General features: G+C 38.4%; 1 protein-coding gene across 1 annotated transcript in view; it reads left to right on the top strand.

Moving 5' to 3' along the window:
- LOC105006060 (potassium/sodium hyperpolarization-activated cyclic nucleotide-gated channel 1) overlaps positions 1-24,770 on the top strand; it is a 181,218-nt gene that overhangs the window by 143,561 nt on the left and 12,887 nt on the right. The window contains exon 7 of the mRNA XM_013136990.4: positions 17,641-17,805. Coding sequence (XP_012992444.1) covers positions 17,641-17,805 — 165 coding nt within the window. The remainder of the gene's footprint in view (positions 1-17,640; positions 17,806-24,770) is intronic.

The following is a 24,770-nucleotide window of genomic DNA, read 5'->3' as shown; positions in this document are numbered from 1 at the left end:
CAGCAACATTTTGCATGCACAGCTTCCTTTTTCAAATATTTTGAATTGAACATGCAGGGAAACAAAACAGTCCAACAACTGTCCATTCAACAATCCTTTCTCCTATTGAATTAATCTCTAGCTATAACTGTGGGCACTGTGGTTTAGGTAACTACCTACTAGCTCCACCCAATATGCTTAGATTGAATTATGTCAACCATTAAATATTGGACAATCTTTAATCACGATTACCACAACTTACCCTCCACTGAACCAAACTACCAGCATCATCATACTGTTAAATGGTCAACCACAGAGGAGATGTTCATCTCCACATTTAGGGTAGATACAATAGCTATAGAGTATCAATTAAATCACATTATGACCACACATTTGGTTAACAGTTCACCATGGTAAGACTTGGGGTCGGGAGGGTCTAATAAAGGGTTGATAAAGGGGTACATCAAATTCAGCTCTACTAACCTGTGAACCACACTTTCACAAGCCCTAACCACTTCATGCATTGTCTATGACTAATCAACATCAAGACTGGTTGGCCATATCTCATTCTCACACCTGACATGGGTTCAAAAACGATTTGAATCCTTTAAAATATGTTTAGCATTCGCTTTAGCGTGCCAGGAGTGACAAAGGGCGAGGCTTGTACTTCTGAATCAAGCTCCATCAAGCTTACAGGAATTCTTTGACAGGATTTTGAATAATGTTCAAAACCCCAAATCTGCCTCTCAAAAAATGCTGTGTTCCTGGGCTCTGTTCCCACATTGTCTGCCCTGAAGTATTGGCAAGCTAAGCTAAATGATTGTCCACTCATTTGTGAGAGTGACAGAAACACCTTCTCATTGCTGGCCCACACAGGCAGCTAACCTTCCTTTAGTCTGGGCTGCGAGCCACTAACTGTCAAATAATACAATTAAATCCAGATGCAACCAACTGTGCAATTGGCTATAGTGTAATTCAAGCTGAAACCTTGTTATTTATTTGTCTTTCTGTGGATAGTGTATTTTATATTGCACTGGAATGGTAATGAAGTAAGTAATCAGGCAGGCTGTGTCCCAAATTACCTTTTCCACTCAGTACACTCCTTTTGAACAGTGGACTGAGGGCACTACTTTGGGATAGGTTGCCATTTTGGACACATAGAGCGGCCGCCTCCTGTCATATTGCACCCCTTGGAGTTTGTCTCTTTCTGTGTCAGCTTTTCCCATTACAGCAGCACTAACACCTTGTTCACACTAGCTGCTTGAGGGCTACGGTAGACAGCTAAAGCAACTTTCCACAGAATAAATCTAGGCTGTGAATGTCAAAGGCACTCTCATCAAGAGAACGTCCAAGATGAATGTGTACCTCTATTAATTGACTGTGCTGCGGATATGACTCACTGTTCTATTCTGAAGATGATTCAACTGAGATACTGTTTTGTCTGCGCCCTGTCATTGCTTGTTCATCAGTTGATTTGAAAGGTCTGGTGTCACCTGAAGCTCCTGCGCATAAAGATAATTTTCTGTATGCATGTTCATTCTTTATACAGTCTCTGCTATAGTCGTAAAGAGCAGACTACCCTGCAATTTTTATTGAAGTTGAGTCAACGGCTGCAAGATAACATAATGATAAACGATACAGCATGCTAAAACAGGACAGAATATTATAGCATTATATAACCTTACCGTAAGACAAAAATCCCACCTTTTTGCAAAGTTAACTTTTCCAGTGACCAGAAGTAGCTACAGTATGTTTGAGTGGTTGACTATCTGACCAAATTATTGTACAGTATATATACCGAATGAATGATAAGGGCAGTGAGCTGAAGCATCCACGCCACCATATTGGTCCTAATCCACATTTGTATAATTCTATTGTATAAGTCTTTGGAAGCATTAAAAGGGCCTTTCACCATAGCACAACTACATAATGTACAAATTACTAATATTAGCAATGATACATTTGTGTCATAAACACTTGTTTCAACACCACCTAGAAAAAGCTGATTTGAATTTTGCAGTAGAATCTACGTCCTCTTTTTGGTCTGTTTATAATATACTACAAGTTCCAGAATTAATAGCAAACCTTAGAACACAAAAAAGACACTTCAAAACAAGTTATTTTAAAAATAATATTGTTGATCATGTGGTGTTCGGTTTCTGGCCATAGTAATTACAAGCAAACGCAGAAAAGTGCACTTTCACATTTTATTTCCCTGGTTCCAGTATTGTACCCATAACTAACTACAACGGATTTCACTTGTAGGCAGCAAACCTGAGTTTATCTCACTTTTATACCATACCGACAAATAATAACATTATTAGAAAATGCACATTAACCTGTAGAAAAGAAAACATAAAAAGAAAAAATGAAAACATGAGTGAGCAGGCAAAACACGTCTTTTATTTCTTATGGGATTCATATTCAACTGTAGATCATAACAGAATGGCACAATCACAAAACAAAACATGGCAACAAAGAAAAAATTTGCTGACCCCTGTTCAGAAGTCTGCATACCCTTAGTACTTAATATTATGTATTGCCCCCTTTAGCATCAATGACAGCCTGCAGTCTTTTGTAATAGTTGTCTATAAGGCCCCGAACTCTTGCAGGTGGTATAGGTGCCCATTTATCTTGGCAAAATGCCTACAGAAGTCTTTGGTCGTCTTGCACGAACCGCATGTTTGAGATCTCTCCAGAGTGCCTTGATGATATTAAGGTCGGGAGTCTGTGATGGCCACTCCAGAACCTTCACCCTTTTCTGCTGTAACAACTGGAGGGTCAACTTGACCATGCAGCTCAATTTTGTTCATATAATCGTATTGTGCTCCTTGAAAAAAACACACCATCTTTTTCCAGAGCAGCCTGTATTTTTCCTGAGGCTACCTGTGGGCTTTTCTTTGTATCCCAAACAATTCTTCTGGCAGTTTTGGCTGAAGTATTTTATGGTCTACCTGACCTTGGCTTGGTATCAAGAGATCCCTGAAATGTCCACTTCTTAAGTGATTGAACAGTACTGACTGGCATTTGCAAGGCTTTGGATATCTTTTTATATCCTTTTTCATCTTTATAAAGTGACATTACATTTTGACAGTTCTTTTGTTCTCCCCATGACTCAGTGTATAGCCTGCTCAGAGCATCCATATGAGAGCTAACAAACTCATTGGCTATTTATACCCAGACACTTAATTGCAATTTAAAAAGGCACAGGTGTATGAAATTCACCTTTAATTGATATTTTCACCTGTGTGTGTCACCTTGTGTGATTGTAACAAGAGCAAACATTCAAGGGTATGTAAACTTTTGACCAGGGCCATTTGGGTGATTTCTGTTATCATGAATAATATCAATAAATGGCTTCATATGATCACCATCCTTAAAATCAATGCCCAAATAGTTTCTGCCAGGGTATGCAAACTTATAACTGTAAATCATGCTAGCTACACGCCTCAACCTCAGGGCAGGCTGCAATCCTTGTTATGTTCACACAATGACATCAACTCTTTTATCTCCCAACATTACTGTATCTTTGCAACATGATACCATGCAATCAAGCAATTCTGTGCCAATAGACAGCTGTTCACTAACAGGCCAAACGCGCCACACAACTCTAATGTTACATTAGATCTAGGTACATTCCTTACTTGAAGCCAACTTGTGTCCTCTGGACTTGTGTCCTCTGGACATGGTTTGATGACCTCCCAGAACACTACTTGGAAGTCAACGTTCATCAACACCGTATCAGGTCTCGTCTTAACTGCAGCAGAAGAGTAAGATCTGCTTGGAAAATAATCAAGTGAGTATGCAGAACGAATAATCTGCAAATATCCCAAAATCCATCCATTGGTCTCAATGTAGTCTGGGACAGATTAGAAGAAATGTATGGATCTCCAGAAGCTATTGAAAGAACTGTATTTTCCAAAATAGAAACCTTCCCTAAAATAACAAGTAGAGATGGCTTAAATCTCTGCAAAATGGCGGATCTGTTATTGGAACTACAGGTAGCAAAACACTGTTCTCCTTTTTTCTGGAAGTAAGTAAGCAAAAGCAAGGGACGACTCCAGTTTTTGCATGACATTGATCTCCGCTGTGACAACCCTACAGGGAACCTGTACAGGCAGACGACAGTCTCAGTACATTAAAACAAATGTGTCACCGGTTGGCCCACCTCTAAGAGATAAGTCAGAAGAACTGAAAGAAAATCCTGGGAAACTATGCAGTATACACAACAAACCGCATCCACTGAAAAAGTGCAGAACGTTCAGGGACATGACCATAGATGACCGTAAGAATTTCCTCAGAAAGAATCAGATTTGCTTGCATTGTATCTCTATTCCTGCACAACAAGCAAAGAACTCCAAGGTTACCATCTAATGTGCTGAATGTAACAGCCAGTGGCATCTATCGGCTTTGCACCCAGGCCCAGCAACACAGATAGCTTCAACATCTTATCCAACCACTTCATATTCCCGGCGGGGAGAAAGATTAAGTGTCTAGTCCAGATGTTACTTCCAGGTACACTCAGGTTTGTGGTGCCCAGTTCTAATGTAAATCCAGTTCAAAGATATGCTTAGTCAATGTACACTGAAGTGCTAGAAAAACTGGTACACCAGTCTAATATTTAGTAGGCCTCCCACGGGAGCGCAGAACTGCTGAAATAAGACTCCACAAGCTTGTGGAAGTATTCTGTAGGCAATGAACACCATACTTCCTGAAGAGCAGTCCACAATTCTGTTGTATTCTGAGGTGTAGGATTTCTGTGGAACACAGCTTGTTGCAAGGCATCCCACATATGTTATATAACATTGAGATCTGGTGACTTAGGTGGGATTGGCAAGACCCCAAACTCAGATGAGTGTTCCTCTAAACATAATTTGGCATGTCTAGAATTGTTCTGGTGGACCAATGTCTTGTTGGAAGAGGCCCAACCCATCAGAATGAACACAGGACATGAATGGGTGTAACTCGTCAGAAAGGATGCACACATGGGATTCACCTGTCAGAGACGTTTGTAGACATACCAGGGGTCCCATTGAATGCCAGCTAAACAAACCCCATACCATTGCGGAGCCACCACCAGCCTGACCATTGCTCTGTTGGCATGCAGGATCCATGGCTTCATGAGGTTTTCTCAACACACAGATTCTTCCATCTGCCCAAAACTGTTGGAAACGTGACTCATCAGGCCAGGCTACTCATTTCCAGTCATCAAGTGTCCAGTGGTAGTGTTCCCAAGCCCAGGTGAGGCGCATAGCTGCGTGTTGAGTATTCATCAGGGGTACTCGAGTTGGGCATGGGCATCGCTGTTGTTTGTTGGGGGCCCAGCATTGAATGCAGATGTTATGGGTTCATCTGTAATAATTTTTCTGTACTTTCAGTGTATATTGAGATGCTGCAACGAGAACCGCAGGATGTATGTCATCTTGTATGACCAAAGTAATAAATCTCTGGCTAAATCAGAATTCTTTAACATGTTTGGTGTCATTGGAAATGCACCTCCATACAGATTAAAGACATGTGCGGGCACAGCTGAGACGTTTGGCAGAAGAGCTCATGGTTTCACAGTCGAGTCAATAGAAGGCAAAACATGCACAGCCCTGCCAGCTCTGATAGAATGTAATGAAATTTCTGACATCTGGGCAGAGACACCCACACCGGAAGCCACTTACCACCACACAAATTTAAAGGTCATAGCAAACAAGACACCACTGCTAGATCAGAATGCAGAAATCCTTCTGTTACTTGGCAGAGATCCTTCTGTTACTTGGCATCCTGCGGGTCCACAAGGTCCACAAACATCACAAAGGTCCACATAATGCCCCATATGCCCAGAAGTTAGACCTTGGCTTAGTAGGGGAGGTCTGCCTAGGGCGAACACACCCCTTCCACTGTCACCTCTAAAGACACCAATCTTAGAAAATGGGTGCCCCACTTCCCTAAAGCCCTGTGAAAGTGTCATTAAAGTAAAAGACATAATGGTAAAGAAAAAAAAAATTGATGACCAGATGAGAGTCCACATCTTTGGAAACAGCCTCCCGCAGTAGCCATTTTTGGTCTTAGGAGAGCTGCAAGAGAAGGCGTGGAAAGCGATACTTCACTGAGTGAGATTTCTATGTGGACAATGCTCTGAAGTCTTTCCCCACTGAGGAAGAAGCTATCAGTGTCCTGAAACAAGCACAAGAAAATGTCCCATTCTAACCTGCGACTTCACAAGATCGCTTCCAACAATATTGGATTCCTTTCCTGCAGACAACAGAACCAAAGACATTAAAGACCTGGATTTGGCGGTTGATGATGTTCCAGCCTGGAAGTTAGCTGGGACATTGTATTAGACATTTTCACATTTTGTATCCCAGACAGCCAAAAGCCCTTTGCACGTCGAGGCGTTCTTTCAACGGTGAACAGTTTGTTTGACCCTTTAGGTTTCCTGTCCCCTGTAACTATCCAAGGAAGACTGTTACTGAAGGAACTTTCTACCCAAGATTATGGGCGGTATGGTCCTCTCCCTGAGGACAAGTATGCCAAATTGAAAAGGTGGCTGCAAGAGCTGAAAAAGTTTTACATCCCAATTTTACAACCCTTTTCCATCTCTAATGCATATTGTTGGGTTCAATTCACCAAACTTCTATATAGTCTATTTTGTCTAATGAGAAAGAACCACACCAAGAGTCAGAAAGACGTTTTAGAAGTCACTTCTGCAGAAGGGAGAGAGCCGTTGATCTCCACTGAGCCAGGAACGATCCTGCCAGTAGGATTCAACTCAGCCACTCAACACTTCTCCATGGGTGGACTCGTTTTTATTTAGAAGCACAGCGTTCAGTAGTCATAACACACATGTCCTTTTCCTCTTGGTTATCTCTAGTTGTTATTGCATACTGGAACATCTTGTTATTGCTCAAAGGTTGTACTGTCTCTGAGCGTTATAGGTAGGAAGCATGGGGTTTCATATCTGACAGTAATGAAAACCACATAACTGTTTCAATTGGAACATATTATTCTAGGCTTTTAGATAGACTGGCGAAAGCTTTCACAATGATTGCGACAGATCCTATATGAAACATTAACTTCTTACACATATACAACATAACTCTGTGTTTTCTCAGATGGCTCTATTAAAGCATTAGCAACTGTAGTTTATCTAAAATCCACAGGGATAGCCAGGTAGAAGTCTGTTTCGTTCTGGGAAAGGCAAATCTGGCTCCTCTCCCTGAGTTGACCGTTCCCCGATTGGAGCTGTGCGCCGCGGTGCTAGCAGTGGAAATTGCGGAGTTCATTGTGCAGGAAATTTACATAAAGTTTGACTCAATCTTCTTCTACACTGACACTAATCTTATTGTACACTGATAACAACCTACCTATGTGTAGAATCAAGTGCATCGAGGCAGATCTTGACATTCCAAAAGAAAGCACGCTTCGTAAGCTTCAGGTTGCAATAGACGACAATGGTCTACTGAGAGTTGGAGGTTGTATCTGCAAAAAATTAAATTCAGCAAAACCATTCCTCGGCAAAACCACCTAGCAACCTTGCTCATATTTCTGTAAAGCATCAGGGACGACACCTCACAGAGGTCAGTAGACCATCCGAGCAAAGGGTTTGTGGATTGTAGGTGTTAAAAGGAACATAAGTGGCATCATACACAAGTGTCTGGTCTGTCGAAAGCTATGAGGTAGAGTAAGGTTTACTTACCTGCAGAATGATTACAAATGGACCCACCATTCTCTTATTTGGGACTCATTGTTTTTGGTCCATGGGAATTGACCAGCTGTCACACAGGAGGTGGGCAACCAAACTGCAAGAGATGGGCAGTGTTGTTTACATGCTTGTGTTCGAGAGCCATTCACATCAAGGTTATCGAGTCGTTGACCTCCTCGAGCTTCATAAATACACTTTTTTAATTTTTTTCAATCAGAGGCCCAGCAAAGCAATCATGATCTGAGAGCTTATGCTGGATCGGCCAGACATCAGTGAATTGAGTGTGCAAAATCTCCTCAATCAAAAATGCACATGGGCATTCAACCTTCCACATTCTTTGCACATGGGTGGCACTTTAATATGATCGGCGTTGCTCAAAACATTTTGGATGTAATGCTCCTCCAGCTTGGTTAATCTCAATTTACCCACAAAGTAATGTGCAGAAGTTGCTGCTATTATAAATTCCCAACCTTTAGTGCCAGTTTCTTCTGATCCCCAAGCTCCACTTATCTTGACTACTTCAATGCTGCTGACTCAAAAGGTAGGATTGCCCCCATCTCCTCTCATTGAGTTCTCAAAAGGAGACACACTAAAGCATCAGGGGAAGAGAGTACAAGCGCTGGCAGAAACATTCTGGGCCAGATGGAAAACCGAGTACCTGAATGATCTTCAGAGTCGACAGAAGTGGTTGTCAAAATGGCATAAGCTTAAAGACGGGGATCTTGTCCTTTTGAGGGACAGCCAAGAAGCAAAAAAATAACTGGCCAACGAGAATTATCATGAGAACTTTTGACTCAATCTTCTTCTACACTGACAGCAACCTACCTATGTGTAGGTTGACGGACTGGTCAGGAAGGTCGACATTAAAGTGAACCACCAAGGCACAGCAAAGATTTACTCCAGGATGATTTCAGAGTTGGTTCTCCTCTTGTCTGTTGACTCCTTTTCGCCTAAGTGAGAAGTTGGTAGTGGCATCTCCGAAGATGCCAGACGGGGAGTGTCAAGGAACTATTGTTGAGGACACCTAATGGTGAAATGTTGTACAGTAGGAATCTAAATTCAAATAGGAAACTTAATTAAGGGAAAATTTATTTTAGGGACAGTAACTGTTTAGCACTCTCTACAAAGTACAAAGTTCTAGAAAAAATTAAGAGACCACTCCTAATTGTTGTTAAATCAGCATCTCTACATGTATGGCAGCCATTCCATTCCAGTGTCTGTTAAATTCCAACACAGGCACATCTCATTTTACTTAATGAGGTACTGATTAGGTGATTACCTGAAACAAATCTAATTTAACAAGGAAAAGTACAAGTAACGTTTGGATATTTCTTTGGTTATTTTGACCAGTTGTTATTTTCTACAAATAAATACTCTAAATTACAATATTTTTATTTGGAATTTGAGAATAATGTTGTCAGTAGTTTATAGAATGAACTAAACTAAACAAAACTGTTAATTTTACTCAAACACACAACTATGAATAGTAAAACCATAGAAACTGATCATTTTGCAGTGGTCTCTTATTTTTTGCTGGACCGCGTAAGTTGAGCTGGCCTAGAAGAGCGAATGTCTCTGAGTGACTGAGTGAGTAACTACCCCTTGTTAAATAGCGTAGTGGTTGGAGACACTGGCTCCGGAAAAACAGGTCCCGTGTTTGCCTCCCGTAACAGACAGGATGCATTATGCCTGAGGTTCAGGACAGAACTTTTCTGGCTACAACCCTACATAGCTACATTATAGGAAGCCTAAAATAAAACTGTTCTGGTGGATATTAGAATTAGTTATCGTTAGTGATGGCCATTCAAGGCTTCATTACCGTTTATCTAGCAGCAGGATATTATGCTAGCAGTGCTAACTCAGATTTATTTTTCAAAATAAAAGCCATCATTGAAATATATAAGTTAATATAGTTAACAATCTAGTCTGTACATTTTATGTTTAATGTCTGTTCCAATGTTATTCATGTCTGTTCTTTTTCACAGATTAGATTAACTATATTGCCCTATACATTTCAATGATGGCCTTTATTGTGATAAAGAAAATCTGAGTGCTGCCAGCATAATATCCTGCTGCTAAAATAACGCTAATGAAGCCTTGAATGGCCATCACTAGTTATCGTCACCTATACTCAGCAAAAAAAGAAACGTCCCTTTTTCAGGACTGTGTATTTCAACAATAATGTTGTAAAAATCCAAATAACTTTACAGATCTTCATTGTAAAGGGTTTAAACAATGTTTTCCATGCATGTTCAATTAACCATAATCAATTAATTAACATGCACCTGTGGAATGGTCGTTAAGACCTTAACTGCTTACAGAGAGTAGGCATTTAAGGTCACAGTTCCAAAAACGCAGGACACTAAAGAGACTTGTCTACCGACTGTGAAAAACACCCAAAGAAAGATGCCCAGGGTCCCTGCTCATCTGCGTGAACGTGCATTAGGCATGCTGCAGGGAGGCATGAGGACTGCTGATGTGGTCAGGGCAATAAATTGCCATGTCCACATTGTGAGACGCCTAAGACAGCGCTACAGGGAGACAGGAAGGACAGCTGATCATCCTCGCAGTGGAAGACCACGTGTAAAAACACCTGCACAGGATCGGTACATCCGAATATCACACCTGCATGACAGGTTCAGGATGGCCACAACAACTGCCCGAGTCACACCAGGAACACACAATCCCTCCATCAGTGCTCAGACTGTCCGCAATAGGCTGAGAGAGGCTGGACTGAGGACTTGTAGGCCTGTTGTAAGGCAGGTCCTTACCAGACATCACAAGCAACAACGCTGCACACTTTTGATTTTGAGCCTCCCTTCATTCAAGGACACATTTCTGTTAGTCACATGTCTGTGAAACATTTTTAGTTTATGTCTTTTGGTGTTGACTCTTTTAGTGTTCATACAAATATTTACACACATTAAGTTTACTGAAAGTAAAAACAGTTGAAAGTCAGAGGGCGTTTCTTTTTTTGCTGAGTATATATTGATAGATTCTGTATCTAGGTCATTCACGAATGGCTAATTAGCTGTTAAAACGGCCAGTGGCAAAAGAGGATTTGTTCAGGATAGACAAAAACCTTGCTGGCTACAAGCTAGAGTAGCTACATTATGGGAAACCTTAAATAAAACTGTTTACTGTTATATTACAACTATTTCTGGTGGATTTTCAAATTATGTTGCAGGATTTGTTCAGGATAGACAAACAATTCGCTGGCTACACGATTCTCTCGTCTTTTCACTTGACGAAAAAGTATGTTATCGTCACCTATATTGATACAGTAGAATGGCTAATAAGCTGTTAAAACGGCCAGTGGCATAGATGCTATTTGTGGTGGAGGTAAACTTCATAAGAAACGTTACTCAGTTTAACACAATGCTTAATGGCGTCTAGCGACATATTACTTGCTAATAAGCTTTTAAAATGGCCAGTGGCAAAAGTCATACAGTTCATAGATACTATTTGTGGTGGAGGTAAACTTGATAACAAACGTTACTCAGTTCAACACAATAGTTCATGGTGTCGACAAAATATTCAAATTTAGCGTGATGTTAATGAGTGACAAAATTATATAATGTCCAGTGGCTACTGACACCTGGCAAATGTGCAGCTCGGTGGCATAGTGGTTAACAACACTGCCTTTAACGTGGGTGACCCAGGTCTGATTCTCAAGAGGGCAGCGATGATCATCCCTCTCTATTGCGGGCCGGCTGAACTAGGCTTGCCTGGTTTCTTGTTTTCAGAGCTTCTAGAGAATATGAGATTCTATGCTAGCTTCCGACATCTGTTATGATCTTGCCCTCAAGTAGGCATCATCTGTAGGTAAATGCCCTTAGTTCATGTTTATGTTTGCTCGTGATGTTTTATTTTATGTTTACGCGAATAGTAATTTATAATACTTATTACTATGTTCAGTTGCTAAGCTTAGAGGCTTCAGTTGAATGTATTGTATAAAGATATAATGTAAAACATTTACATGCATTTATTTTCTGTATTTCAGTTTCACACATTTGATATATAAACAACCTGATGAAGCTGCAATTTGTCTTCAGAGTTCTTGTGTGAAAGAGTTTACCTAGCTGTATAACTGGGTATTTCCCAGAATTCGGGCCTATTTCTGTCCACAGTGTGTAATTGTATTAAAAAGGAATTAGATCTAATTTTAGCACTAATTATTAGTATAAACAAAAACAAGGCTATACTTTTTTAATAGCTGCTCTTACTAATGATTTTAACAAATATTATTGGTGTTTTGTTGTACAATACAATACAATGTTGTACATTTTGGTGTTGTCCACCACCAGAGTTTTCACATCGTGCCATATCTCAAACATTATTTATCACAAATTTATAAGAATTTGCAAATGCATATGAATTAAATGTTACCTGAACTAATAAATATATGCATTTTGTACTTTATTTTGCTTAATTTCTACCTGTCCCATGGCTTAACCGTCATTACCAACACGCTCTGCATGAAGGCATTTTCCTACAGTTGTTTCATTAAAAGATTATTTTTAGCCATGGTAACCTAATATCATAGTGGAGCACATGGATTTCAAGCTGCAAGACTGATGCCTTGATGTCCAGAAAAGTGAGTAAATCTACTCTTTATTCTTTGTGTTGGGCATGTACACTTATTATGCGTCATTACCATATGTGTTGTATTTCTGTTTTTAGACATTTTGGGATTATTTTTATCACTTTAATAGTTAAAACAGTGTACATTACATGTAGAAAGCTAGCTACACTTGCTTAGTCATCATCTTTGCTAGTAAGGCTAGTTGTTTTTACAAAAATGTAATTACCAGCACATTACAGCTTGTTCTGGTAATGATGGGTTGTGGTGGTGATGACGGCAGATACATTAAACATCATGTTCTTTAGAGAATTTATGTTGAATATGTTATCTTAAATGAATGAATATATTTGTTTTTAAAATACCAAATTAATTCATTATAATTGTTTTGTTTAGGTGTGATATGGCTCCAAAAGCAGCTGCCCAAAGGTCAAAATCATACAGAAAACATCTAAAAGATAATCCTGAGAAATATGCACAGTATCTGCCGAGTGAGAAAGAGCGATGTACTAGAAAAAGATAAATCTGTTTCCCTATTGAGCACGCGAGAACATATATGAAAAAAGCGATGAAAAGTTAATCAACAAAGGAAGAGAGCTAAGGACAGAGAAGAAAGAGAAATAGAAAATTATCTTTCAATGAATAGTCCTCCACAATCTCCTGATGTCCATACACAAGAAAATCAGAATAGGGATGTGCCAAATGCAAGTAATGTTAGATTCTGTCCATTTGTGATCTACCTAGTGTCCTCCATACAGAGATAGTTAGTACTCTCATACATTGTGTCAAGTTTAATTCAATTACTTTCATGCTCAATATCTATCAGTGGATTCCGTTCAAACCCCAAAGCAAAGAGGACGCAAAAAAGTTTATAAAACAGAAGGTCTACTGTGATCTTCAAAAGTCTCAAAAAAAGCTGGAAAATTCCTTGCAAATGGTTGATAAGTATAGGAAAAGGTTAGATTGGCTGACAAAGAAGCATACCAATGAGCAATCCCCAAGAACAAAAGCAAGAAAACAGATGAGGGGAGGACATGGTAATCTCAGGAAGACTCTTGTGTTCCATAACACATTAGTCTCACAGTTGCGACAAACCTACCATTAAAAGAAAATTAAAGGAAAACAAATCCTCTGTTTTGTGGAAGATTTGATATCAATGACATGTTTCTGGTGTTACATTTTTTAAACAATTGTTGAACAAAAAGTTTAAGTAAACTGTCAGATTAGATTCTAGTTGTTTGGGATACATAATATGACTGTGTTATTTCAGCGTTTTACATGTTCTTAACTGCCCTCCTGTTTCATGTTTTTTTTTATTCAACATGGCTATGAAATTATTAAATAGCCTGTTTAGACTATAATTATACTGAACCAATTTTGTTCACAGGGAACACAGTTCATGTTAGGTCTGCCATAATCAGATCAAACTATGTTTTGATGTTTAAACAGATTACTAGCTGGTGTTTTTTTTTGTTTTTTTGTTTTGTTAGTCACTTAGGCTCTTAAATTACAATAGGTTATGATCCAGAACTGCAATGTCATCACCATCACCATACATATTTTTGTCAATAGATTATGTATAAATTACAAAAACATCCTACAATTATATATTTCTGACAATGTTGGACAGTCAAAATGATCACTGTATTAAAAGGTTTTGATATATGGCATTCACTTAAAATAAGTTTATATTCCAAGCCAGGGTAGATTGATGAATCAGAAATGTAGATACTTAAATGACTCTAATTCATCTTGCAAGTAAAAATCAACAATCCCATTATGTTCAAGATAAAATAGATTCCATGTGAAACCACAAAATGTTTTAAAAGCACTGATTTATCATTTAAGTTTTATTTTTTTACATTCGATGATGTGATGGTAATGACACATTTACTTGACATTTTTAAGAAAATGGCAAAACATTTAAAATTCCCTCATCTTGTGGTCTCAACCAGGCTCATAATGTTGCTCCTGACTAAAGGACTGTTCATTTGATGTATACCAATTAGCCAAATTTGGATTTTTTTTTCGGCCCTTAATCTGAGAAATGCCCAACTAGGCTCAAGACACATGCTTAGTGAAGACAGTACACAGCCTATTATCACCTTAAAAACAAAAGGCTAGAATTTGAGGATTAATGTTCAGACAAGATCTAGAAAAAACATGGTTTTATCTCCAGTACATTGAACAACTGTAATGGCCTGTTTTCAGGTCTCTCTGAAAATGCCTTCAGGAAATTGCCGCAGGGTCTGGTCTGCTAACTGTTCCGAGAGTAATGACAAAGCCTGGTGAGGCAGTCTTTATTCATTATGCTGCGCAGAGTTGGAAGAAACTGCCAGCAAATCTTAGACTTGTTCCAACATTGATCACCTCTAGGCTAAAAACCTTTGCTTTCTTCTGCCTTGTCTTCACAATTTACTAATCTATTAGCCATCTTAAATGTGATGTATCTGTTTTGCTTTGTCTTTAAGGGTACATTTATTTCTATAATTTTTTTCTAATGTAAAGCACTTTGAATTGCCCCGTATATGAATAGTGATATACAAATGGAATACTAGGCATGGCAAGTTTATCAGGATTATATTTAAAAGGAGGGGAAGAGGAAAGACTATGGTAGATCAGAAAGTAATTTTTTCAGAGTTGTAGTATATTAAGACAAAAAAATTTGACACTGTACATTTATCTGAACATTGCTGAAAGACATTCGATGGCTCTATTAATGAAGGAAAACCACAATTACACAAAACTTTTTTTGATTATCATTATTTTTCAGAACCCCCTTTCAGTCCATAATGAGACAATTTATATTATTTTTTTTTGGTGCGCAACAAACATTCCTTGCTCCTTCTGGCCAATTATGTTTTCAAAAAATCTCACTGCCCTACTAATCTTAGACATGATACACACCACCTAAGTTCCCCCCACGGTGAAGTGCCCCTTAAAGTAATGCCTACATTTGCTTTCTGTTAATTTTGTTGTATTTTTAACTGTTATTATTGAAAAAAACTGAAACAAAAAAAACATACAAATCCTAAATGTATTTGATTAATTAGCAATGCCAGTTCAGCCAGGAAACCCAAATGGTAATATGTCAGCAACACATCAGCTGATGCAGGATCGCTGTTCAACATTGATTGTAAACCTGTCTATATAACCATAAGGTTACTCACTCTGTCGATTGTTGAGCTTGTACTAGCATACGGGTGTATGTCCGCCCCTGCCTTCACTTGTTCAATTCTGTGTTCCTTGTGGGGGGGATCGGTACTGCGTGCCTTGCTCATTGCCATGGGAATTGCATAAAAATTTCAAAGGTATGTTATTGTGGTAGTATCATATACATGATGAGTTAATGAGTTACAATGCAATAAGTTACCCTACAGGAGCACAACCTAATGCCAAGTTCTCCAATAAGTGTTAAAACTCATACATGGTGTTTTCTGTGTCAACTAATGTTACTATTCCCATTACAACAAAATATTGTTGTGAATACATGTCTTTTTTGGTTTTCATTTAACATTTCATGGAAGATTGCCCCTATTTGGAAATAACAATATGGCCTAACTTATGTCAAGGCCTCCTAATAGCATTAGCAATGTAGGATTTATGCACATCAATGGTCCTTTTCATGAAAACATATGGAAAAAACGTATAATGATATACCGTCTCCGCATGTCACTATCCAGCAATTTTGTCCCCCATTGGGAAAGCACTTAGAATCAAGGACAGTATCCCTTATTTTCCTGATAATTGCTGAGATCATGATTGCTGCATTTGAATGGCTGTCACCCTCAGAAAGAAATCATCTTTGAAGTTTAGTCTAACTTCATAGGGTTGTTTATTTGTTTGTGTGTGTTTGAATCCAGGCCACTTTTTCTGTACATGGGCTGGTCAGACATGCTAAAAACAAGACATCAGAAGTAGCAGAAGCTAATATAGGCATGTACATAAAGTAATAATGTGACAAATTGACTACACACCACTCAAGTAACAATGCAGTGATGCGGATTCAGAAGTACTTTAGACATAGCATCGTTCGTCATTTATATGTTAATTTGTCACATGGATGTTACACAAAACAGATTGTGTAAGAGCTAATCTTGATTAAAGCTGCAGTTCTTCAGTTTTTGCTTCTTCCTTCTGAGTGTGTTTATCAGTAAGGCAATATTACTTAAAATGGATGTATGCATTTTGACAAGCAAGCCTTAAAATTATTGTACGGACATCAGATAATAACTAATTAAACATATAGTAAGATACCTGCGGACAAGCCCAAGGGTTTCAATAATGCTATGTTAAGTGTAAAGTGTAGTTTTATTTGGCGGATGCCTTTCTGAACACTCAAGGACATCTTAAATAGTAAAGACAGCATTTACACTTACAGGAAAAAAGACTACAACCTGGTATTGGTTGTAGTACAGTGCGGTGTAACAATTTTTTAAAAATAAAATAAAAATGAAACTACAGGTTAAAAGCTTTCTGGAAATCATGTGTCTTTAGTAGTTTTTAAAAATAACTAACTGTGTCTGCATGTCGAATATGTGGCGGAAGCACGTTCCAGAGCCTTGGTGCTGAGCAGGTAAAAACCCTCACACCCATAGTTGATAGACATAAATAGGGGGTGACTAGAAGACCAGCAGCGGCAGAGCGGAGGAAGCGAGAGGGAGGTAGGTGCAAGATTATGGAGGGCTTTGTAGGTAAGGAGGAGGATCTTAAATTCAGTTTGATAGAGCACAGGAAGCCAGTGAAGACTGATAACAATGGGTGTAATGTGTTCAGATTTTGTACGAGTGAGGATTCTGGCCGCAGAGTTCTGAACCAGTTGGAGTCTGAGTTTTTTGGGAATACCGGATAATTATGTCCTGATAATTGTTTTTATGTGTGATTCAAATAAAAGGGAACTATCCAGAGTGACACTGAGGCTTTTCACTTGAGTTGACTAAGGGACTAGGAAACCGTCAATGGTGATGTTGAGACTGTGGTGTTTGGAAAGGGTGGATTTGGAGCCAAAGAGCATGATGTCTGTCTTATTGCTGTTGAGTTTTAAGAAGTTTGTTTTCATCAAATTGTGAATGTCTTGGAGGCAGTTGATGAGGCAGTTGGGGGTATAGGCAGTTGCAGGTTTTGTGGAGAGGTAGATCTGGGTGTCATCTGCATAGCAATAAATACAGTAAAAAAACAGTAAATACATGTTTTTTACTTTTCATTTAACATTTCATGGAAGACTGCGCCTATTTGGAAATGTCAGTAACTGTGATGTCAAAGCTCTTATGTACATTTTATAATTTTATCTTCTAGTAATACAAGTGTGGTGTAGGATCCAGAAAGATGAAGCAGGAATACTTTCATAGGGCATTGTCTAATTATGCACACTCTCTTTTCTCTGTAGAGATCTGTCTACTGACAAAGGGAAGACGCACTGCCAGCGTTCGCGCTGACACCTACTGCCGCCTCTTCTCTCTCTCTGTGGATCACTTCAACGAGGTGTTGGAGGAGTACCCCATGATGCGCCGTGCTTTCGAGACTGTGGCGATTGACCGCCTGGACCGCATCGGTAAGACTAAGATTGTGACTCGTTTTTCGCTACCGGACTGTTTCCGTTTGGGATCCCTGTCTTGCCCTGCCTGTGTAATGTGTCTGTCTTCATCGTATTTGCCCTCCTTCACAGCACTGTGTCTGTACACCATCGTGATGCATGACCTGTATGCTTCACTGTCTTTGTCCTTTCTTTCCTCCTCTCTTCCCATCAAGTTAACTTGATTTTAAAATGTTTACATCAGTAACATCGATTGTTTCAAAAAACAAAAACATCTAATTGGGTTAAAAAATGGAAGGCAGTGCCAGGGAATGACACTGTCTATCCGGGAGGGTGCCAGAACCCTCCCTTCTTTGGTTTGGCGATGACCCCCAACTGGAACCCTTTACGGCGAGTGGACGGAAGCTAGAACTCATCTGCATGTGCCTCCGTATCCATTCACCTGCATACCCGGGTATGAGCAGCACCCCGACCCCGTCCCAAGGCCCAGCCCAGCTAGACCAGTCAAAGACTGGCCTCGTCATCAACCAGGGGCCCTGAGCTGGTCATGTGACACCAGGGAGGGAGGGCAGGGAAACAGAGGCTTCAAATGTGGCCTAGGCCAGCTTGACTAGGCTTTACCAGGCACGGCTTGTAGATTCTGTGTCATAGCTTCTGTTAGGTTTGTCAACATCTGTCAACTTTACACAATATTCCCAGGTTCTCCGGGATATCCTGGTCAGAATGCTCCTGGAATCAGGAAGGAATTAAGGAAGTTTGGGAATTTGTGAGAAGTTACCAGCTTTTGCAACCCTAGTTAATGTACATGGCCAGTTCCTTCACCTCTCTGCCAAGAATATTACATACTTAGAACAACTTCAACAAACGTGGCCACGGTTATTTTTGTGACCAATAGTAATCACAAAGAAAGATAATGAATCAGAGAGAAACAGTATTATTATAAAGATTGAAAAAAGGGGCACATGTATGTAATGCAACCAGGGCATCTATTTGTTTTTAAAGCTGAATACCTGATTCCTTTTAATTATTATTTTGGTAATTAATTTAATCAAAATAGACTATTTGTACTGTATCAATATATAGGAAGTATTCATATAATATATGGTCTTGCTTTATAAATACAAATATTTTCTCATTGTTTTCTGGAAAGGCTGCCTGCAAAATTCACAATTAAACATGGCCACACACTCATAGAAAGTAAATAGCATTTAATGTTTGTAGCCTATTGCACTAGTATTGCATATAAGTAATGCACCTGTAGTGAAAAAGCACCCTTTTCACATTGTGTGTTGTACATGGTCTGATATCAGACAGCCATTTTACCTTATGTTTCTATATAGATCCTATTATCTCTTTAATGGACAAAATACAACAGATAGCTTGGTAAGCCACACTGTATTAAGTGTCTTTTTACAAATCTCACTGTTTCAAATGCAAAATTCTAGAAATCGGCTATTCTTTTTCAAGAGCAGCCTTTTCTGACTTTCAACTTGCTCATGAAGATGTTTCATTTCAAGGGAAATTGGTAGGGATGTTATAATGTTATTGTCAGTGGTAAAGTCACTCCCTTGCAGTACAACTGCGTCATTGCAGCCAGGAATTCAAATCCTGGTGGCAGCATACTGACAATATCCCGGGGCCTAACATTTGGTGGTGCAAATTGGCTTAGCACTATCCAGGGTTGGTGCCTGTCAAGGGTTGCCTTGCCTCGTTGCGCTATAGCGACGTCTGATGGTAGGTTGAGTGCCTTCAAGCTCAATCGTGGTTGGCTGGTGAATGTGCTCTCCTCCAAGTGTGTGGGTGCCTTCTAGTGCTTCCTAGTTAAGCAAGCAGTGTAATAAGAAGCAGAAATACATGTTGAGATGTGCATTGGAAAATACATCTTCACATCTACCAAGCATATCAGTAGTTATTGTTATTAGGAAAGGCCATAAGCGTGAATTGGACAAAACTAAGGAGGGAGAGTGTACTAAAATAATTTATTCCAATTGGACTCATACTCTCCTAAAAATTGTATGTTATGCTTTTTTATTTCCACTTTATTGACAGTTGTTAGCCTGACTTAGGATTTTCTAGCCTTGTTGTTAGAAACATTTAAATAAAAAATATCAAAACATATGTAACATCAGAAATGTATTACTAATTGTAATAGGTGTAATAAAATATCATATATGATGCTTAGAATTATTTATTTAACATACTGTAAGGTATGTTAAAGGTAACATTGCAATGATAACCAGGGGCAAAAATCTGATATCAAGTTTGGAGGGGACAATTAAATACTCTTTTCTCAAGAGCTATTTTTGAGGACACCAACAGCAAGTTTGCACCATCGGTTTGCTTGCTACTGTAGCTCGGCAAATTCAGATTGTGTGTGAACCCTACCAACTTAAAACTAATTTACTGGATTAGCCATACGTTAGTTACGTGCATTGAGTGCTTTTCAGACGGTAGACACGAACACTGTCACCTTGCCAGCAAAGGAACACTACATACACTGCTTTGCAAGCTTCTCTCATTGACTCGAATTCAAACAGCTGCAAAAGCTGGTTGATGTTACTGTAGCTTGCTAGAAAACATCAGCTAACCGCTAGCTAACATAACGAGTGACCTGTAATTAAACGCAGAGAAAATGAAGGCTGATGACGGTTAGAAATGTTTGTTTTGTATTGATTGGTAGAAGTAAAGAAATGTCTAACATACCCTTTGTTTGAACTACTTACTGAAAGTCAACCACCAACAACAGAATATCAGATTCCCACACATGCATCATACATGCACGATTTGCCACTGCTGAGTGCTGGGGGGGCAGTGGATAAAACCACTGTGAGGCCAGGGCGGGGGTGTCGCAGTTTTTTTAAACTTAAAGTGTCTATTAAGTCTCTATATTCAGCACAAGTGCTTTCGTTGCGTCTTATTAATATTATTACATAGTTATGTTTACATTTATATATTTGGGGGGACAAATCCCCAGGATAGGGGCGTCATGTCCATCCCCGCCCCCACCCACCCCCAGTATTTTCGCCTATGATGATAACATTATAAGTAAATGTTAGAATTCGTGTGAAACTATGAGCATAATACATTAAATATTCATGGGCCATTTCCAAAAGAAAAAAAGGAATTTGGTTACTGGTTGGGGAATATTTATCATCATATGCATAATGTACAGTATAGGGAGAGCTAGAGATCTGATTAAATGTATTAATTAACATGTACTGTTGAAATTGTATGGCCGAACATTTAATACAGAATATAAGAATGCTATTGTCAATCTCTGTAGCAAATTCCACAAAAGCATAAAATACATAAATCATTATCAGACACTTTATCATACTATCTATAACGTATCATCAAAATTGGGCAATATAATTGAGTGGATGTTTTAGCACAGGCATCCAATATTTTCTTCATTATAATAACTACCTATTTATTAATACAGAAACAACTTGAATTTGCAGAACTATAGTGTGCATTTGTTGTCTCAAAGCCGGATTAAGTATTTATTTATTTTTAAATCTAAAACCATAATTTGATGGTTTGAGCTAATATGGTTGTTTGTGTAATTTAGTCATGCTGATATTTAATTGCTTTGCACGCCTAGTATTGAACCAACATTGCAATACTATTGTGACAGGCAAGTCAGCATCATGTGATAACTTCTCTGATTATTCTCATGGTTGGAATAGACCAATTAGAATTAATTAATAGTCTACCAAGCAACTATGGTATGGCGTAATACTGGTAAAATTGTATGCGAGTCATACCATTCATATCGTTGACCAACTAGCTACAAGTATTGTACATTGGGTTCACTGGCCTGTAGATTCTAAAGGCACATTTACTAACTTCTTAAAAATGCCCTTTTGACCTCTATGGTGGTCATGATTTACATTTGCCCTTTTCACTAAAGAATTAGGTTGGCTTTGCAAAAATCTGAAAGATGTGTCACTGTTAGTTTAAAGCAAGAGCTGGCTGCCGGCTCTTAAAATAACACTTCTTCTTAAATCAGGAAGTGTTATGGAATAAACCTGTTCATTTGGACTTAAAAAAAGGGGGTTTTGTCTCATACAAGGGAAAAAACAATGTCATGATGAGTGCTGGATGTCTCGTTTATATATATATATATATGGACTGCATTTGGTTAAGTGCTTGTCTGATTGGTTCGTATAAAAAGAAACAGAAAATAACCATGCATTGAAACAAATAACATGTTGCACAATTGATTGTATCTCTATCTAAAAATTATTTGACCAGGAATTCCTCTTGAGATGAGCACATCTCGTTTTCAAGAGTGTCCTGGCCGACGAATAGGCAGCAGGTAAACGCTTTATTCCAATTACAACATTCGCACAGCCAGGGGATAATGAGCAAGAGGCACACTAAAATGGATACGCTTCTCAAATGCATCTCCCAGAACATGAATTCACAATGTTACATTTATACACAAGGTTAATTTGTTTCCTCCATGGATTATTGAGTGAAAATACAGTTTGATACATTTTAAAATCCTAAAATCTGAGAGAAATATAACACAGACATTTTCATTGAATGTTACATGCCAGTATTTTGAATTATTCTGACCAATTATATACTATTGACTACTATAAATATATTTACCCTTTGTTCGCAAATAAATACATGTCCTTTGATTAATACCTGGATAGTATGCATCATATCCAACTGTAACATATTGGTGAGTTAAGGAATCCATTTTCATATATATATTTTTTTGTTGAGTTATTAGGTTTATTTTGGTCATGAACAGTGAATTCTGTGGCAGAAGTATTGAAAAAAGGTATTCTTGAAGGAGGAAACATTTATAAATGTATTCTACATAAATGTGTACATTCAAAAGTAATTCAAGTTGAAGAGCAGAAAGATTTCAAGAACATGATCTCTTCTTTCCTTTGTTGGTGAACCTAACAATCCTTGTTTTTCTGTTTGTCTTGTTGTTTATGTTGTCATTACTTTTGTTTCCTACCTTTTGTTTCATTGATTTATTTATTGAATAGTTTCTTATCAGTATGGTGTTTATTTCCCCCTGAATTGAAAGTTATCATTATAACATTCGATCATTATATACAGCAACATCCAAAAATACCACTGAAAATAGCGGAATAGCCATTTTAATTTGTCTAAAGGCATTTCAATTTGTTTCAGGGCATTTTAGTACGTGTGTACAAACAATAAATGGTCATCAATAGACAGTATTGCTATGTTTTAAGTGTAAACTTTTACACCAACAGGGAATTTTTTGTTTCCAGAGCTGTATATCTAAGTTAAGAGACCACTGCACCTTTTTCTTTCCTTTCCAAAAAAGTTGAAAAGGAAAGTTTTAAGTGAGGAACATAAGCGTTCATTTTGCAGTGGTCTCTTAATTTTGGCCCCTCTGTTCCTCACTCAAAACCTTTTTGGAAAGGAAAGAAAAAGATGCAGTGGTCTCTTAATTTTTACCGGAGCTGTATATATAACATCTACATATACACTACTGTTCAAAAGTTAGGGGTCACTTAGAAATGTAATTTTTTTGAAAAGAAAAGCATTTTTCTTTTGCCCTTTAAAATCACAAACAATTTATCAGAAATACAGTGTAGATATTATTGATGTTGTAAATTACTATTGTAGCTGGAAACGGATGATTTTGAAATTGAATATCTATATAGGCAAAACAGAGGCCCAAAATCAGCAACAATCAGTCCTATGTTCCAATGGCACATTTTGTTTGCTAGTCCATGTTTATAATTTTAATAGGCTAATTGATTGTTAGAAAACCCTTTTGCAAATGTGTTAGCACAGCTGAAAACTGTTCTGCTAATTACAGAAGCAATAAAACGTAATCCTTTAGACTAATTTGATTACAGGCTCAAAATGTCTAGAAAACTAGAACTTGCTTCTGAACCTCATCAGCCTATTCATGTTCTAAGAAATGAAGACAATTCCAATGAGAGAAATTGTCAAGAAACTGAAGATTTGTACACAAAATCACAATGTGTACTACTCCCTTCACAGAACAGCGCAAACTGTCTCTAACCAGAATAGAAAGATGAGTGGGAGGCCCAGGTGCACAACTGAGCATGAGTACAAATACATTAGTATCTAGTTTGATAAACAGACGCTGTACAGGTCCTCAAATGGCAGCTTCCTTAAATAGCACCCGCAAAACACCAGTCTCAAAGTTAAGAATGAAGAGGCGACTCAGTGATTCTGGTCTTCTAGGCAGACTTGCAAAGAAAACACCATCTCAGATTGGACAATAAAAAGAAAATATTAAGATGGACAATAGAACACAGACACTGGGGAGAGGAAGAACATTTGTGAAATGCAGACCAAATTAAAAGATGCTGGAGGGGTGCTTGAGGCCATCTGTCAAGAATGGTGAAGGCAATGTGATGGCTTGGGGGTGCTTTGGTGGTGATAAAGTGGGAGATTTGTAAATCTTAAAGAAGGAAGGCTATCACTCCGGTTTTGCATATGATTTCATGGAAAACAAGGACATTTCTAAGTTACCCCAAATTTTGGAACAGTAGTGTACTTGAGTATAGAGAAACTGTTGGCCAGTATCATTTAAAAACATTTTATATCAACTCTTGTCAGTAAACATTTATAAGCATTTACTGTAAATTCAGCAGTAGTTAGAAATACAGTATTTCGCATACCACAAACTACAGTACATGAAAAACTACATTTGTCAATTAGCACCATTAATTCTGAAATCTCCACAAACAAAACTTTGAACTGAGCTTTCTGAAATCCAAAATTTGACTGTATTAAACCTGAATAACCTCACTTCAGTCCTTCATCCCATGTCCTCATGTTTGAATGATAACATATTTGTGCCATGTTGTGCTCCACATCCACAGTGTTAAATCCTGAAGCATTTTCATTTTCATTATATGCTGATGTCAAGTAAGTCTATGGTAACCCTGCACCCAGTGTCTGGTGTTAGCATTAGCATCTAGCCACTTCCCTAGTATATGATC

Source organism: Esox lucius, chromosome 14 (assembly GCF_011004845.1).
Source record: "Esox lucius isolate fEsoLuc1 chromosome 14, fEsoLuc1.pri, whole genome shotgun sequence".
Classification (NCBI taxonomy): Eukaryota; Metazoa; Chordata; class Actinopteri; order Esociformes; family Esocidae; genus Esox; species Esox lucius.
This window is presented reverse-complemented; position numbering and strand designations above follow the sequence as displayed.